Source organism: Peromyscus maniculatus, chromosome 6 (assembly GCF_049852395.1).
Source record: "Peromyscus maniculatus bairdii isolate BWxNUB_F1_BW_parent chromosome 6, HU_Pman_BW_mat_3.1, whole genome shotgun sequence".
NCBI lineage: Eukaryota > Metazoa > Chordata > Mammalia > Rodentia > Cricetidae > Peromyscus > Peromyscus maniculatus.
This window is the reverse complement of record NC_134857.1, coordinates 75747267-75766019: the sequence shown is the minus strand read 5'-3', so window position 1 is coordinate 75766019 and position 18753 is coordinate 75747267. Positions and strand designations below refer to the sequence as shown.

Here is an 18753-nt window from a genome sequence, read left to right as displayed (position 1 = left end):
GAGAGAGAGAGAGAGAGAGAGAGAGAGAGAGAGAGAGAGAGAGAGAAAAGCTGGGCAGTGGTAGCTCACACCTTGAATTCCAACACTGGGAGGCAGAGACGCAGGTGGATCTCTGAATTTGAGGTCAGCCTGGTCTACAGAGTGAGTTCAAGACAGCTAGAGTTACACAGAGAAACCCTGTCTTGAAAAACAAACAAAACAAAAAATTACTACTACTTTTTTTTTTTGTTTGTTTTCGTGACAGGGTTTCTCTGTGTAGTTTTGGTGCTTGTCCTGGATCCGACTCCTGAGTGCTGGCAATTATTTATTCTTAATTGGGTGTTAACGTGGGGGGGGGGCACTTTTGGAAGTCAGTTCTCTTCTACCTGTGCATTCCAGGAAGCAAACTTCAGGTGCCAGGTGTGGCAGCAAGTACCTTATCTGCTGAAATTCCCAGGCCTTCAGGAAATCTCATTTAAAAAAAAAAAAGGGAAAAAGAAAATATCATGAAGGAAAACAAAATTAAAAAATTTTTTTGAACCAATTCTATCCTTCCTCTTGTCATAGTATCTATCTTTTGAGGTTCTAACTTTTGTTTTCCTACATTAAAAAGACTGTTAACAGCTCTACTGAATAGCATACCTTCATTTTGTGTCCTTTTGAATGAATACTCAATTTTTTACACTGTTCCCCAAAATCAGAACCTCAAAGAAAAGAGCCCCACTGACATGAGCTTAGCTTTCCTTGTGGCCTTACTGGTGTTCCTCACTTAAAGTTTGGATGCTCCAGCACTTTCCAATACCCTTCAATAGGTGTACATTTGTATCTTTATTTTTACTTTATGTACATGAATATATGCCTGCATATACATTTGTGCACTGCATTCGTCTAGAAGAAGGTGTCAGGTCCCCTGGAACTGGAGTTACATATGGTTATCATTGGCCATATGGATTCTGGGGATTGAACCTGTGTCCTCCAGAAGAGCAGTCTGTGCTCTTGAGCTGCTGAGCCGTCTCTCCAGCCCCTGTCTTTTTCCCTATAATGTATGTCACTGTTGCCTACACATGTGGGTGACACAGCCATAACATTTGTGCCTGTGCCTCAGAAGATCTCCTAGAACTGGAGTTACAGGCAGTTTTGACCCACCAGGTGGGTTCTGGGAAACTGAACCAGGTCCTCTGCAGAAACAGCCAGTGCTGGAATTACATGTGCCGCTGTGCCCAGTATATTAGTGTCTTTTAAATAATGTGTTTGACTGTCTAGCCAAAATAAAGTAATACCTACAAAGTGATGATGGTTCTCTCAAAGCAAAAGGAGGGGGAGGGGTAAGATGGCTCAGTGTGTCTCAGGCACCTGCTCCCAAGCCAAGACCTGAGTGTGAGCTCTGGGACCTGAACAGTGGAGGGAAGAACCAACTCCCACAGTTTGTTCTCTGACTTCTGCACATGCTCTCCAACATGTGTACACACAAAATAGTATTTTTAAAGCACCCCGCTTTAAGATCTTGGCAGTTGAGATGATCAAGGCATAAAGGGGCCATTGAGATGGCTCTGCAGATAGAGAGGCACTTGCTGCCAACCCTGATGGCCTGAGTTTGGTCCCCAGGACTTACAGGGTGGGAAGAGAAGAGCCAGTTTCCGAGAGTTTCCTCTGACATTGACTTAGGAAAAGGTTTACACGAGGTGTTGGGACCAGCAGCAGCAGTGCTGAGGGCATGAGTGTGCTGGCATGACCACTGTGGTCTTCCTCCTAAAACTCATGACCTCTGTCTAACCATGACAAAATCAGTCGACCAGTACTCTTCAGAATTGTTAAGGTCCTCAGAAACAAAGAAGCTCAGGCAAACCATCACACACAAGAGGAACCCAGGAAGCACAGTACTGACTTAGAGAAGGAATAACAGGCAACAGAGAGGAGCTCTGAATAAGTGAAGACTTGAGTAAATGATCACCAGTACTGGATAATCACCAGTACTGGTTCATGGACGTGCTTGATCGAGCAAAGGTTCCGCAAGTCAAGGCACTCCTCCTGAGACCTGAGTTGATCCTTAGAACCTGCATACAGACGGAAGGAAGGAGCTGACTTGACAGTTTTTCTGTGATCTCCACGTGCACCCATGGCCTGCCCATCCATGACCATCGTACACACATGCACAGTAATCGTGAAGGTTTTACAGAGTCTAGCTCAGACAGCTGTGTGGGTTGTAGTACTCACTGAGCACAGTAGATACCCCAGACTACTCTGTGCTCAACAGAAGGTGATAGTCTTGTTTGGGGCTAGTTATTTTTAATAATAATGAGATCTGATCACAGTCAAAATGGTGCCTGGCAGTTCCTTTTCTTAGAGAAACAAGCTCTTTTTTCTCTTTTAGGCTTACAAAACTTTCGCGAACCGAGTAAACAACTTGAAGAAGAAGTTGGATCAATTGAAGGCCACCCTTCCTGACCCTGAGGAATCACCAGTCCCTTCTCCAAGTATGGATGCTCCTTCCCCAACGGGGTCTGAGTCTCCATTTCAGGGGATGGGAGGTGAGGAATCCCAGTCACCAGCCATGGAGAGTGACAAATCTGCCACACCTGAGCCCGTGACAGATAACCGTGATGTGGAAGACATGGAGCTCTCAGATGTGGAAGATGACGGATCAAAAATCATTGGTAATCCTGATATGGTTAATAAGTAGCTTATTCTGTATTGACTTTGCTTTCCTGCTAATCAATCAATCAGTCAGACTTTCTTTTCCATGGTACTAGAGAGCAAACCCAGGGCCTTTCACAGGCACTAGCTCTGAACTGTATGCCCAGTGTTCATAAATCATTTTTATTTATCATTTATTTATTTATTTGTTAGTTTATCTATTTATTTATTTATTTTTGGGTTTTTTGGGACAGGGTTTCTCTGTGTAGCTTTTGGAGCCTGTTCTGGAACTCACTCTGTAGACCAGGCTGGCCTGGAACTCACAGAGATTTGCCTGCCTCTGCCTCCCGAGTGCTGGGATTAAAGGCGTGCGCCACCACTGCTGGCCATGATTTTTATTTTTATACCTTACTGAAATAAAAATATTTTGGATATACACTTGATGGTGGTAGCATAGGCCTTTCATCCCAGCACTCGTAAGGCAGAGGCAAGGGCAGCCTGGTCTATAGAGACAGTTCCAGGATAGCCAGAGCTACATAGAGAAACCCTGTCTTTTGTTTTGTTTTGTTTTGTTTTTTGAGACAGGGTTTCTCTGTGTAGTTTTGGTGCCTGTACTGGATCTTGCTCTGTAGACCACGCTGTCCTTGAACTCACAGATCCGCCTGCCTCTGCCTCCTGAGTGCTGGAATTAAAGGCGTGCACCACCACCGCCCAGCTTTGTTTTGTTTTTAAAGCATAAAGTGAGTATAGAGCTTTTGCCCTCAGAGTAGGAAATATTAGGACATAATATTGGTTCATACTGGAAGTCAAGTTTAGAAAATAGGTCATAAAATTGTCTCTTTTGTTTGTTCAAACAGTGGAAGACAGGAAAGAAAAACCTCTGGAAAAGCCAGCTGTCTCCACGTCCGTCCCCACAAAGTCAACAGAAAGTGTCTCGAAGGCCTCACCATGTGCCCCGGCACCTGTGCCCACCACAGCAGCCCCACCTCTCCCCAAGCCCGTGAGCACTTCGCTTCTGTCCCCTTCCCCAGCTTTGGTTTTGCCAAACCTGGCAAATGTGGATCTGGCAAAAATTAGTTCCATCCTTAGCAGCTTAACATCAGTCATGAAAAACACGGGTAAGTGAGCCCAGTGAGGATGGAAAAACATGGATTCCATCCTGGTTTCATGAATCATCAAGGTTTTTTTTTTTTCTGTTGTTGTTGTTGTTATTGTTGATGGTGAAATTTCTTTAAATTTTTTCATTAAATTTACATTAAAAAATTAATAGATGTTATAGAAAAGCTCAAAAATACACCAAAGCAAACCACCCACACATATGCATGGATGCTGATTTGACAGATTCGGTATTTGTAATACTTCTTTTGGTAATTGAAACATTGGCTGGGCGGCTGTGATGCACGCCTTTAATCCCACCCAGCCCTTGGGAGGCAGAGGCACGTGGATCTCTGTGAGTTCCAGGACAGCCAGAGCTGTTACACAGAGAAACCCTGTTTTGACAAACTAAGAAAAAATAAACATTGTCCATGTTATTTTTAAGCCATCTTATTTAAAACCTTAACTGCTTTGTCTGTCTGTACTTATCTAAATGATTGGTTGTGATGGCACACACCTGTGATCTCAGCACTTGGACGGAGGGGCGGGAGAATCAGGAGTTGAAGGATAGCCTGGGCTACATGAGAGCCTTTCTGGAAAAAAAGATGAAAGTGGGTAGGGAAATGGTTCAGTGAGGGAAGTGCATAAGGATGAGTATCCATTGAGTTCAGATCCCCAGCACCACATAAAGCCAGGTTAACCACAGGTGTCTAGAACCTCACCATTTGGAGTAAGTGGAAACAGGTAGATATTGGGGGTTGGCAACCAGTCTAGAAGAAACGAAAAGCTCCAGATTCAGTGATTGACACCATCTCCAGAAATGAGACAGTGACAGAAGAAGACATCCAGTGTCATTGGCCTCCATGTGCACACATGTGGGCGTGTGTACCTGTGCATATGACACAAACACCAGAAAAGAGAATGCATCTCCATTAACTCTAACAGCTGCTGTAATGTGTGGTGATCCTTGTTGTTATACACTGCTATGTTATCAGCATTTGCTTTATAAAGAATGCTGAGGTCCTTGCTGTGCAAACCCGATGAGCCCTACATTCATTTCTCAGGATCTCATGAAGGTGGCTGAGCGATCTGACTCCACAAAACTGTCACTGATTTCCACGTGCTCCCCATTATCTACACAGTAACAACGACAATAAAAGTACTATAGTGTGCAATGCGCAGCTGCAGAAAGATAGGGAAGCAAGTATTCTTTCATCTATGCCCTGCCCACTCTGTATTATTTTTGGAGGGGAGGATCAGCATCCTAGATACAGTGTTACCTGTAACACTGACACTCAGGAAACCAAAGCCAGAGGACTAAGAATTCTAGGCCAGCCATGGTTATTGTGAGACCCTTGAGATCCTGTTTTTTTTTTTTTTTTCTTTTCTTTCTTTTTTTTTTTTAAAGGTTTTTTTGAGACAGGGTTTCTCTGTGTAACTTTGGAGCCTGTCCTGGATCTCGCTGTATAGGCTGGCCTCAAACTCACAGAGATCCGCCTGACTCTGTCTGCCGAGTGCTGGGATTAAAGGTGTGCGCCGCCACAGCACAACTGGAGACCCTGTTTCAAAAATACAAAACCAAAAAACAGCATTTTCACGTGTTAGAACTAAATTGTTATCTAAGAGAATATACTGTTTTATATTCATAGTATTTGGAAATTTAATTGTTCCTAACCCTTCCCATTGTTACATTCAATCTTGAAAAGATAATATCTATTCTTTTAATTAAAGACTTTTTTTCATTTGCTTATTTATGTTTCTTTGTAAAACACCTGCTCGTAGTGGTTTTTGTGACTTTCTTTTTTTTTTAAGAAATCAAATGTTCTTCTCCTGTCAGCGTTTACCTTTTTACTGTGTTAATAACCAACCCAATGTTTTGAAATGTAAAAGTATGAAAGAATTTGTTTGTATAATGTCATTTAAAAGGCTGTTTCAAAAGAAAAACCCTTGCCGCCAGACAGTGGTGGTGCACACCTTGAATCCCAGCACTCGGGAGGCAGAGGCAGGCGGATCTCTGTAAGTTCAAGGCCATCCTGGTCTACAGAGCGAGTTCCAGGGCAGACAGGGCTACACAGAGAAACCTTGTCTCAAAAAAAAACAAAAAATAGAAAAACCCTTGCCAATAACATAGACTCATAGTGGCTGCATTCTGTAGTGGTAGTGCCTCTGATCCCATAATACCACCACCACACCCCATATACACCCAGTCATACCATCAGTAGAAGTAGGTTGCCTGGTCTGTGCTGGTTGCTGCTCCTAAAACCAATGTGCGTGAAAATAACATAGTGCTTCTTTGTTTTAAGACTATTCCAAATAGAACAGTTCATATTTTCAGGTGTTTTTCTTTGTATGTGTCAAATGGGCACTATTTGTAGATCAGTCACAAGAATTACTATTAAACAATCATTCATTGAGTGGAAAGTGTCATGAATGGAGTATTGCATTTTCTTGAGTTCATCTTTCTGCCACCAGGGGTCAGTTCTGCATCAAGACCTTCTCCAGGAACGCCTACCAGTCCCAGCAACCTCACCAGTGGCCTGAAAACACCTGCACCTGCCACAACAACATCTCACAACCCTCTGGCAAATATCCTCTCAAAGGTGGAGATCACCCCAGAGAGCATTCTCTCTGCTCTTTCTAAAACCCAGACACAGTCAGCCCCTGCACTCCAAGGTAAACGGACATGTGCCAGAGGGACTTGAATTGAATGTTCGTCTCTGGTGTAATCTTGGATTCTAGCTCTAAGGAATCCAAAGCCATGAAATGTACAGTATAGTTAACTCATTACTGCCTTTATAGTTACCACTTAAGAGGTGGCATTTATAGAATTGAAAATGTCAACACTAAAACAGCATAAATATTATCTAGTCTATTACCTCCCATTCAGGTAAGAAAACTAGACTCAGTGAGGTAATATGGTTGGTTAAGGTCATAAGTCTGTCTGATGTGTGATGATCTGAGACTAAAAACCAGATTTCTTGATTATTTAATACTCTGACCTGCACTATGGCACCCCTGGGGGTTACATTAATCCCAGCTCTTAGTATAGATTTTTGGTTTTGTGGGGGCGTTCTAGACAGGATTTTTCTGTGTAGCTCTGTCTATCCTGGAACTCGCTCTGTAGACCAGGCTGTCTTTGAACTCATAGACATCCACCTGCCTCTTGACTCCCAGGTGCTGGGATTAAAGGAGTTCGCCACCACACTTGGTGCGTGTTTAGGTCTCATGTTGACCTATATCTTTTTTTCCCCTTCTTCTGTCTATAATCTCTACCTCATTTCAACTTCTCTTTTTGGCTTTCCTAGTTATGTCTTGTACATAAAACTGCTTTAATTTTTCATGAATCATACCTGATCTTTCAAATCTTACTTTCCAGGTACCTACAACAACCCCTTCTTAAGCATTTCAGTATAATTATGCAATTAATTATAGATTCCAGAACAGTGCAGCATTGTGAAACCGGGTCAGACAGATGTTAAATATCCTGTAATGCATAGCATGGTCTCCAGCCACAGGATGTATGTAGTCTAGAATGTCTGTGTTGCTAGTGAGGAACCTTGTGCTGTATGAGTAGAGCAGTGTAGGTAAGTATTCCTTTCTCTTTCCCAAACTGTTCTGGGTTGATCTTCAAATACAGAATTTTATTTTACACAACTAAATACCATTCAGTGATCATATGAAACCCCTGTCTATTAGAATTAGCAGTCAGGAATTGATGTTCCCAGCAATCCCAGTTCTTAGGAAACTCAGATTTCAAGTTATAGGCTAGCCTAGGCTACAGTGGGATTCTATTTTTGTGTTGTAGTTTTTTGTTTGTTTTTTTTAATGACTTATTTATTTATTAGGTATACAGTGTCCTGCCAGCGTGTATGTCTGCAGGCCAGAAGAGGGCACCAGATCTCATTTACAGATGGTTTTGAGCCACCATGTAGTTGCTGGGAGTAGAACTCAGGACCTCTGGAAGAGCAGCCAGTGCTCTTAACCTCTGAGCCATCTCTCCAGCCCGTTTTATTGTTATCAGATTTTTTATTTTTATTTTTTTTTTTTACCAAAAAAAAGTTTGGTAATATACAACAGCTCATCTGGTACAACTCAAGAGAGATTCCACTGCTTCCAAGTTCTCCTTTTCTACCACCATCCTGTAGATGTAGTAAAAATTTCAAAGTCAGCCAGGAGTGGTGGCCCACGCCTTTACTCCCAGCACTTGGGAGGCAGAGGCAGGTGGATCTCTGAGTTGAGGCCAGCCTGATCTACAGAGCAAGTTCCAGGACAGGGAGGGCTACACAGAGAAACCCTGTCTCAAAAAACAAACAAACAAACAAACAAAAATTTAAAGTCATTCCTTCGTTTTTCCACGTAGATGCATCATTGTATCTTAGGGTCCTTTCTGCTCTACAGACCAGGCTGTCCTCCTGCCTGAGTGCTGGGATTAAAGGCTTGTGCTACCACTGCTCACAGAGTACAATTTTTTTTTTTTTTAACACCTTTAATCCCAACGCTTGGGAAGCAGAGGAAGGCAGATCTGAGTTTGGAAACCTTGTCTCAAAAAAAAAAAAAAAAAAGGAGCCAGGCGATGGTGACATACACCTTTAATCCCAGCACTCAGGAGGCAGAGCCAGGTGGATCTCTGTGAGTTTGAGTCCTGTATATCTGGTCTACAGAGCGAGATCCAGGACAGGCCCCAAAACTACACAGAGAAACCCTGTCTTGAAAAACAAAAAAACAAAAAAAAAAAGAAAGTAAAGAAAAAAATTTTTTAGAACTTTGTTCTGTTTTTGTCATCCATAATCCTGTTGACAATTTTTCAAAAGAAAGACTTTATAGCTTGTTGAGATGAAAGAGATGTAGTAAAGTGACAGAAAAGAATTTTACATATTACAGAAATCTACTTTTTTTTATTTATTGGTGGGGGTGGGGTACATGAGCTTCATTGCTTATGGAGGTCAAAGGACAATTGTGGGAATTGGTTCTCTCCTTCTACAGTGTGGGTGCTGAGAATTCAACTCAGGTCATTAGGCTTGGCATCAAGTGTGTTACCTGCCGAGCTGTCTCACTGGCCTGACAGTGTCTACCTTTGAAAAACAGTGGACATGAAGAACATGTCCCGCAGTATCTGAAATATAACACTGAATCTCTTTGTAAAAATCACATATACCTCACGTCTGTAATCCCAGCATTTGGACAGGATTATCGAGGCTAGCCTGGGCTATGTAGCAAATGCCCATTTGAGAAAACAAATAAATAGTGGGATGTAGTGCCAAATGCTTTTAATCTCAGCACTTGGGAGGCATGGTTAGGTGGATCTCTGTGAGTCTCAGGCCTGTGTGGTCTGTATGGTGAGTTACAGAATATCTGGTCTCGAAAAACAAAAGAATAAATAATCAAAGGATAGGCATGGTACATGTGACTCCCACCTGGGAGGCAGTGGCAGAAGGATCACAACTTATGCCAGTGTAGGCTAAGGAGCAAGTCCTAGTGCATCCCAGGGCACAATGCAAGACTGTCTCCAAAAGATGGACCTGAGCGAGGAGTGTAGCTCAGTGTAGAGCACTTTCTTAGCTCATATGAAGCAAAAGCAATAATAATAGTAAAATGTGTGTCTGGTGCTGTAGGTTTGTAAATAAGTATAGACACCGTGGAAGTCAGGGTGAACTTTCTGGACTGAAAATAGAGCTCAGATACAGTTGCTCCTGGGTCTACACCTGAAGAGCTCAAATGAACACACCTCAGAGGTTCTTGTGTGTCTTTGTTAATGTTGCCTTCCTTTTAGTAATCAATGGAACCAGCCTAGATACCCATCCACAAATAGATCAAATGTGCACATATGCACATTTAATTTAATTCAGCCTTATGAAGAGTATGAAAAACCCAACATTCACAGGGAAGTGGTGTAACTGGAGATTACTGCGCTAAGCAGAGTAAGCCAGACACAAAAAGAAAATAAATACCCATATTTTCTCTTAAAGGCATAGTGAATTGTGTCTATGTCTATGTAGATGTTAAAACAGAGATTCATGAAAGAGAAGATCTTGGTTGGGGTGAAGTAGGTGTGCCATGAAAGCAGATGGAATCGCTGTTTGCAGAGAAGTGACTACCAAAAGGGAGGACAGTAGGAGAGGAGGGTGAAGGGAAGTGTACTGACATGTGCCATATAGTGACTATGGCCTGAGGAGGCCCAGGTGCTTGAGTTCACTCTAGGAGTTGTTCAGGTGGTGACTGCTTTCTGCACAGGCGTGGGACCAGAGCTCAGTCACCAGCACCCACATTGACATCCACGCTGGGGTCATGTGCTTGTGATCATAGCACCAGAGAAGTCGGGACAGAAGAAAACTGCTGGCCAGCCGACATGGCTGATCAGTTAGCCCCAGTTCCAGTGAGAGAACTTGCCTCAAAATAGGTGGATAGCTCCTGGGGAAACGACACCTGAGGTTGACCTCTGGCTTCCACGTGTAGGTACCACATGTGCATGTGCACGTACAGAATTAATTTTAAAAATTGGAAGTCAAGGGAAATTTAAAAAAAAAATTAATCCCTTAGTATATACGATTTTAATTTGATATTTTGAAGAAGCACTAACTAAAGTATCAGGAATATTTTCTTTAGATGTTTCATTACCAAAAGATAGTTTTGGTAGATTTAGTAAGAATTGGAATTTTCATTTATGACTAGAAAGTGAGTAAACTTGACAAAGTATGATTGGCTGAATATGATCTTATGTTAGTTTCTTTTCAGCTTTTTGTCTTCTAGACTATTTTCTGCCTGGACATTGAAGTATACATTTGTAATTTTGGCAGGCAGGCATATCTTGAGTTTGAGTCCCTCTAGCTATATGTAAGGAGATCCAGGGTTTGTTTTGTTTCATTTTCAGGAGCACTTTGAATTCTTTTTCCATGGTTCTGAGGTTTGTCAGTCGGTGTACATGGTTGAATCTCATCATTGAAATTTGTACTAATTGATAATCCTTGGGTTTTCCTAGCTATACAACAGGAACTGTGCATTCTTGTAGGAAAAGATGAGCACTTCTGCTGGTCTGGTTTGTAGTCCTCGTGGTGCCTGTTTCTGTTTGTCACTGCTGTCTTTTACAGACAGACCTGGTCCTGAGGGCATTGTCTCTGTGATGCACCTGTGTAATCCCCACATTTTTTAAGAGAAGGGAAGATTGAACGTTTGAGGATAGCCTGGCCTTCATAGCAACACCTTGTCTCAAAAAAAAAACTAGAAGAAAACCAAAAAGGGACTCTAACAGTGGCCTAGCAGTTGGAGCATGTCCTGCTCTTGCATAGGGCCCAGCTTCTGTTCCCAGCATCCACATCTGGTAGCTTACAACCACCTGTGACTCCAGCTCCAGAACATTTAATGCCTTCTTTCATCCTCTACAGGCTCCTGAACACACATGGCATTCATTACACAAATATAACTAAAAATAATTTAGAAAAAAGACAGTCAGACTGTAGTGGCATGTACCTTTAATCTCAGTATTCAGAAAGCAGAGGCAGGCAGAGCTCCATGAGTTCAAGGCCAGCCTGGTCTATATAGCAAGTTCCAGGCCAGCCAGAGCTATGTAGTTGAGCTCTGCCTCAAAAATAAATAAGTACATAAATAAGTTGGAATTTTAAAGGGGGGAAAAAGTTGGGTGTAATGGTACACACTTAAAATCCCAGCATTAAGGAGGTGGAACCAAGAGGATTAGAGTTTAAGGCCAGCCTGGATTATATGAGAGTCATCACCCACCACCACCCCCCACTCCCCCCCCCCCAAATAAAAGAAACAGGACTGGGGCTGAGAAATGGCTCAGTGGTTAAGAGCACTGACTGCTCTTCCAGAGGACCCAGGTTCAATTCCCAGAACCCACATGGCAGCTCACAACTGTCTGTAATTCCATGGCAAATGATCTGACACCCATGGCAAAACACCAATGCACATAAAATGAAAAAGTAAATAAAATAAAATTAAATTAAAAAGACAGGACTGGAGAGAGAATGTTCAGCACCCACATAGCTTACAGCTGTTGGTAACTTCAGTTCCAGGGGATCCAGTACTTTTTCCTGACCTCCTCCATTCCTGTGGTACAGAGACGTACAGGAGGGTCGGAGGGCCAGACACCCATACACATACAAAATGATTTTAGTGTGATTCTAATCTAGCAAGAGATAGACTTCTTGAAAAAAGTATTCCCTATTGAAGCAGATTTCTGAATTTTGTGTATGTTCTTCTTGAAAACAACAGTGCATGCTAACATATTGGAGTAAATTGTGAAGGATGGAAAGGTGGGAATATTCATTGTGTTTAGAGCAGTTCTACAGCTCAGACACAGATACTGGCTTAGAATGTTGTGTTAAGAAGAATTTTCTTCCGTTCCACTCCTGCTTTGCTTTGTTTAAGCTATGAATGATTCTGACATTAAAAATCCCTCTTTCCTGTGACCTTTTATTACTGGACTTGTGTCTGGATTGTCCTGGAAATATCTGAATGCTTTGCTGTCTTAGGTTGATAAATAGGCCCGATGTTTTTTGTGACATCCAGACGTTGCCTGTTTAGTCTGGAGTCCTTTTAATTCCATATTTGAAAATCCATCTGATTCCCACCAGAGTGAATGATAGTATCTAATAAGCCAGCCTTGTTTGCATTAGGATGTGGGTAGTTGTTCTTTTTAACCCTGCTGATCTGTGTTTCTGCAGGCCTGTCATCTTTACTTCAGAGTGTTACTGGGAACCCAGTGCCAGCCAGTGAAGCTACATCCCAGAGCTCTACAGCTTCCCCTGCTAGCACCACAGGCTCTACCATAAAGGGGCGAAACCTGCTTTCCAATACGCAGTCCTTTATTTCCAAAAGCTTCAGCTATTCTCCTAATTCTTCAACTGCTGAAGTCTCTTCGACTTCAGCAAGCAAGGCGTCCGTGGGCCAGAGCCCAGCGCTCCCAAGCACTACTTTCAAATTGCCGTCCAGTTCTTTAGGATTCACAGGGGCCCACAGTACTAACCCTGCTGCCCCACCTCCTGAAGTTGCCATGTGCCAATCCTCAGAGGTCTCCAAGCCAAAGCTGGAATCAGAGTCCACTTCCCCAAGCCTGGAAATGAAGATCCACAACTTCTTAAAAGGTAATCCTGGTTTCAGTGGCTTAAACTTAAACATCCCGATCCTGAGCAGTTTGGGATCCAGTGCCCCGTCGGAGAGCCATTCCTCAGACTTCCAGCGTGGTCCCACTAGCACTTCGGCTGACAACATTGATGGAACCCCTGTTCGGGACGAACGGAGTGGGACACCCACCCAGGATGAAATGATGGACAAGCCCACGTCCAGCAGCGTCGACACTATGTCCCTGCTGTCTAAGATCATCAGCCCTGGTTCCTCAACACCCAGCAGTACAAGATCACCACCCCCTGGAAGAGATGAAAGTTACCCCCAAGAGCTCCCCAATTCTGTGTCTACATATCGGCCCTTTGGCCTAGCCAGTGACTCTCCCTACAAGCAGCCGTCTGAGGGAGTCGAGAGACCATCTTCCCTGATGGATTCTTCACAGGAAAAGTTCTTCCCTGATACTTCTTTCCAGGAAGATGAGGATTATCGAGATTTTGAGTATTCAGGGCCTCCACCCTCTGCCATGATGAACTTAGAGAAGAAACCAGCCAAATCCATCCTAAAGTCAAGCAAGCTTTCTGACGCTACCGAGTACCAGCCAATCCTGTCCAGTTATAACCACAGGGCCCAAGAGTTTGGGGTAAAGTCTGCCTTCCCTCCATCTGTAAGGGCCCTCCTAGACTCTAGTGAGAACTGTGACCATCTCTCATCTCCCCCTGGGCTATTTGGTGCCTTCAGCATAAGAGGGAATGAACCTGGGTCTGATCGGTCACCATCACCGAGTAAGAATGATTCGTTTTTCACCCCTGATTCCAACCACAGTAGCTTGTCTCAGTCTACCACTGGGCATCTCACTTTGCCACAGAAGCAGTACCCAGACTCTCCTCACTCAGTCCCACATCGTTCCCTTTTCTCTTCGCAGAATACCCTTGCTGCTCCAACGGGCCACCCACCCACATCAGGCGTGGAGAAAGTCCTGGCCTCCACGATTTCCACCACATCGACGATTGAGTTTAAGAATATGCTTAAAAACGCCTCACGCAAACCCTCAGATGATAAGCATTTTGGCCAGACCCCCAACAAGGGTACTTCAAGTGATGGTGTCAGTCTGTCAAACCTCACCCAGCCTACCTTGCCTACCAGCCTACCTGACCAGCAACAAGAAGAACACTATCGCATAGAAACCCGAGTCTCCTCCTCCTGTTTAGACTTGCCTGACAGCACAGAAGAAAAGGGGGCCCCCATAGAAACTCTGGGCTATCATAACGCAGCCAATAGGAGGGCGTCAGGGGAGCCGATACAGACTGTAGAGTCCATCCGCCTTCCTGGGAAGGGGAATAGAGGACATGGGCGTGAGGTCTCAAGAGGAGGGTGGTTTGATCTGAGCACACCAGGCAGCTCTTTTGACAATGGTCCCTCAAGTGCCTCTGAGTTGGCATCCCTTGGGGGTGGGAGCAGCGGAGGCCTCACTGGCTTTAAGACAACGCCATACAAGGAACGGGCACCCCAGTTTCAGGAGAGTGTCTCCAGCTTTCATTCCAGCAGTTTCAACTCAACATTTGAGCATCATCTCCCCCCATCCCCCTTGGAACATGGGACACCCTTCCAAAGAGAGCCAGTGGGGCCATCATCTGCCCCACCTGCCCCTCCTAAGGATCATGGTGGTATCTTCTCTCGAGAGGCACCCACTCATCTGCCCCCGGTGGATCTTTCGAACCCCTTTACAAAGGAGGCAACTCTGGCCCATGCTGCCCCACCACCTCCTCCTGGAGAGCACAGCGGAGTTCCCTTCCCTCCCCCGCCCCCTCCTCCACCCCCCGGGGAGCTTAGCAGCAGTGGTGGGAGTGCTGTCCCTTTTGCTACCCCGCCCCCTCCTCCACCCCCTGTTGACCACCCTGGGGTCTCTGGGGTCGTACCTTTCCCAACTCCACCACTGCCAGAGCATGGAGTGACTGGGCCTGTGGCAGTTTTTCCCAAGGACCATAGTTCCCTCCTTCAAGGGACCCTGGCTGAGCATTTCGGGGTGCTCACAGGACCCAGGGACCTCAATGGCCCTGGTCTTAGCCGGGCACGAGAAAGCCTGAGCCTACCCTCCCACCCTCTGGAGCACCTGGGCCCAACCCTTGGAGGAGGTGGGGGAGGCGGCAGCAGCAGCGGCGGCCTTCCCTTGGGCCCCCCCCACAGAGACGCCATCGGCCGGAGTGGTATGATTTTACGGAGTCCCCGGCCAGACTTTCGGCCTAGGGAAGCTTTTCTCGGCAGAGACCCATTCCACAGTCTAAAGAGACCCCGGCCACCTTTTGTTAGAGGCCCTCCGTTCTTTGCGCCAAAACGCCCATTCTTCCCTCCCAGGTACTGATGGAAATCAGGGAAAGGCATTTTGAACAGTCTAGAGAGCATTGGAAGTAGCAGTTTGGTTTCTTGTTTTTGTTTCCTCTCTTGATTTTGTTTGTTTGTTTGTTTTTAATGAAGGGCCTCCCTTCCAAATTCAGAAAGCATACTGGTGACAGTTTACTATTATCTAGTCCTCTCTCCTGCACTTAGGACCTTTCCCAAATTGTTTGTATTTTTCTTTTTTCCTTTTCTTCTTTCTTAAAAAAAAAAAAAGTAAACATAACCAAAGTCACTTCATTTGGCTGGGGGTTTCGGGAGTGGGGAGGTAAACAATATTTTATCTCATCTATTGGAGAGATAACTTACATTTGAAATAAAACTTCGGTCAGTACAGGTAATAACATGTGCAATGTTGGGGTGTCATTTGGGGCTTGGCCTTGCTAATAGCAGTGGGAGGGTCCCTGTCTCTGTCCCTCTCCAGCTAAGCAGCTTCTGTGACCAGCTTGGCTCCCTTCTGTGTGTTCTCTCCCCTGCTGAAGGCCAAGAGGTGTTTGCAGAAGGACAAAATGTGGGCAGTCTGGGGCCTGCCAGGTGTATTTGCTTTATTCTAAAGGCATGTTGAAAGGGAGTTCTTTATCTTTTGTTTTTTAAGCACCCTCTTCTGAACTATTACCAGACAGTGAATCTGAGGCAGTACAAGCTTCATTCTGTGTAGTAGAAAGTTTTCTCTGGCTGGGTGTGGTGGTACACACCCACAGCCCCAGCCCTGGGAGGCTGGGACTAGAGAATGGCAAATTTGAGGCCAGCGTGAACTATATAGTGGAACTTTGTCTCAAAAAGAAAGAAAAAAGAAAAGTCTCTTCCTTAAATGAAAAAAGAACGGAATATAATTTCAATATTAAAATGAGATCATTCATCACTGTGTAAAGCTAGGGAAGGGATCATTTAAAGGTGCTGTGTGACCCACTGTCCTTTGTAAACAAGGAACCGGGAAGCGTTTGGATGGTTCTACACATCTGTTCTGAGCCCTTGACCCCTGCTTTCCCTGACTTGTTCTCCCTCGGTTCTTAATTCTGACTAAATCGTTAAACAGGTGTAGGTAAAATATTTTCCCTGCCTTCTTAAATGTTTAATTAGACACTTTTTACTACGGTGCCTCAGTGGTGGTTTTCTGCAAACATTAACTACTAGAGAAAGGGAAATATTTTGTCTTTAAGATTTTTCCCATCTCATTCATGTATTCACCGCTGTTGTTGCTGTTTCAGCGGAGATGAGTGGTATCTTTAAGTGCTACTCTGCAGGTGTGTCTTAGAGACAGGTGGGTATTGCTGGCCATCTTCACAGAGCAAGTGGGGTCCTGAGAAATCCAAGATGGCCCTCAGCAGATAGCACCTTGATGTTTTCAGTACCCACCTCCAGCCCTTCCTGTCCACTGATAGATGTTTTACCTGAGTCCTTGCCATGGAGGGAAGAGCTTGCTTTCCTGCATTGAAAGGCTTGTTTGTGTTTCTGCATCTAATACTTAGGGGAAAGACAATCACTGTGCTTGGAGTGCTTTTATCTTTATCTGGGAAGCACATACTGCTTACTACAATTTCTGTTGGTGTGTTCACCACGGTAAACGCTAATAGTCTCCAGGTAGGTGTGTAAAACAATGTGTGGAGCTTTTGAAGGAATTTTAGCAAGTTAGAATAGAACTATAAGGAAGTAAGGAGTGATTTGAATTCCTCAGTGGGGTAGCAAAGATGGAGGAAAGTGCAGCACATGGTTAAAGACAATCCTTTGTCTCAGAACAAACCACTTTTCAGAAGAAAGGCTGTCCGTCATGGTCCGGGCTCTGTGTTCTCTGTAAGGGTGCATTGCAGCTAGACATTTTCCTCGTGCACATCCCATTTTGAGCCAGCTCCTCTTTTTTTCCTTTCTCAAGCCTCTCGGCCCTGTAGTTCTCCCCACAAAAATACATGACACCATGACCTTGTGAGGGGATTGGGTATATAGCATAGCAAAGCAAAAGAAGTAGAGTTATGTTGAGTCTTCAGACATTTGTTTATTAATAAAAGCATCAAACAGAATGGGGGTGGGGCAGGGGAATTGTGACTTTAAGAATTGATTTTTTTTTAAGTGGGGGTGTTTCAGTCTAGAACAAAAGAATGTGAATTCTTTCTACCGCTCTTGTTTAAGCTAAACATACTGTTTACTTGAAAAGGCTCTCTGACCATTTGATTTTCTAAGAAAGCATGGAGTATCAGGAAAGTGGTTTCTGGAATGGTGAAGCAAGATAATTGTCCTGAAAAGCATAATGGCCAATACATGAAGGGATACTTTGTACAGTTCAAGGATGGACTAACCAGGGGTTGGGTTTTTTTGGGGATGTTTTTGTTTTGTTTTTGCCACAAAATCTTGAGTGTGTTTCAGGGTGGAAATGAGGATCGTATGAAGCTGTCAGATATTTTAAGGAAATCTGTCTACAACAGTAAATGAAGACAACTGTATATATGTGATATAGTGCAACAAAAGACATTTCTGGTATTCATAAAGATAAAACAAGGGATATTATTCTTTCCGTGTCTGTGATTTAAACTCCGTACCATGCTCTGACTTTTGTATTTCACCCTGAGTTTAAAAAAAATAAACAAGATATTTTTTAAAGAATGCACAACATAGTGTGTCTTAGCAAGGACATGAGTCATATGAAGCAGAATTAGTAGTTGTCACTAAGGTCCTTGGTGCTCCTTGGTGCTCCTTGTAAAACCACAGACAAAGAATTCTATGAATACACTAGTACCACACAGAATTCAGTGATGCTAGATCAGAAATAGGATCCTTCAAGGTTTTCTGAGAGTTTACTCTCCAGTCAGCTTAGATGGTAGCTCCTCCCTGCACCTCTCTGCCCTCCCAAGAATAGAGGTCAACAGAACTCAGTTTGATTCCCTGGAGGGTGCTATGAGCAGTGTAGGACTTTGACCCTTTCTGATACCAGAAACCGTGATGTGTATGGTACAGCAAGCCTATCTAGACAATGCGAATAGGCTCAGCTTTCTTACTGCAGAATACCCACTCAGTCCTAACGGTACCTGTTGATGCAGTTAGGCTTCAGCTGTTAGGGTTTGAATCGGCTGTAAATTACTGCTCCCCCCCCACCTCCATATTTTTAATTGGTGGGCACATCTGTTAAGATTTAAAAAAAAAATAGATATGTTGGATTGATATTCTCACGTGTTCAGTGTGGAAAACAAGTACATGCTTTAGAGGCGACAACAATGAAATCCTTTGGAATGTGTATTAATATCATTTAATAAAATAACTAGTTCTAAAGGTTTGACATTTTTCTTTGAGACTGAGGCTTTGACTAAGGGCCCCTGGCTTCTCTGGTGACTGCAAACAGAAATGACTTCTCCAGGAGCCAAAACTGCAGCTTTGTAGCACAGACCTGTGGTTAGAGATGCTAAATTTCCTCCATCGAAGATGCAGCATGACTGTCCAGGGCAAAGGAGAAACAGGCGACAGAATGCAGAAAGAAAAGCTGGGGGATAGCCCTGAAGATGCCACTGGATTGGCTTTTCACCCGGGGAAGGACAGAGTGGTATACGTACCCACACGTATCTAAGGCATATGTTCCGAAAATCACCCGTC

The 18753-nt window shown here is 44.0% G+C and overlaps 1 protein-coding gene across 6 annotated transcripts in view; it reads left to right on the top strand.

The window, feature by feature from the left end:
- Positions 1-18435, top strand: part of Rprd2 (regulation of nuclear pre-mRNA domain containing 2) — a 57078-nt gene extending 38643 nt beyond the window's left edge. For 2 of the 6 annotated variants that reach the window (XM_076574577.1, XM_076574576.1), the window contains 5 exons: positions 2351-2633; positions 3471-3731; positions 6181-6381; positions 12387-13426; positions 13709-18435. In XM_076574577.1, coding sequence (XP_076430692.1) covers positions 2351-2633; positions 3471-3731; positions 6181-6381; positions 12387-13426; positions 13709-15145 — 3222 coding nt within the window. In that variant the 3' untranslated portion in view covers positions 15146-18435. Of the gene's footprint in view, positions 1-2350; positions 2634-3470; positions 3732-6180; positions 6382-12386 lie in introns of all 6 variants that reach the window. The other 4 variants (XM_016001112.3, XM_042279520.2, XM_006982556.4 and 1 more) reach the window with 2 other exon arrangements.
- Positions 18436-18753: the final 318 nt, after the last annotated feature.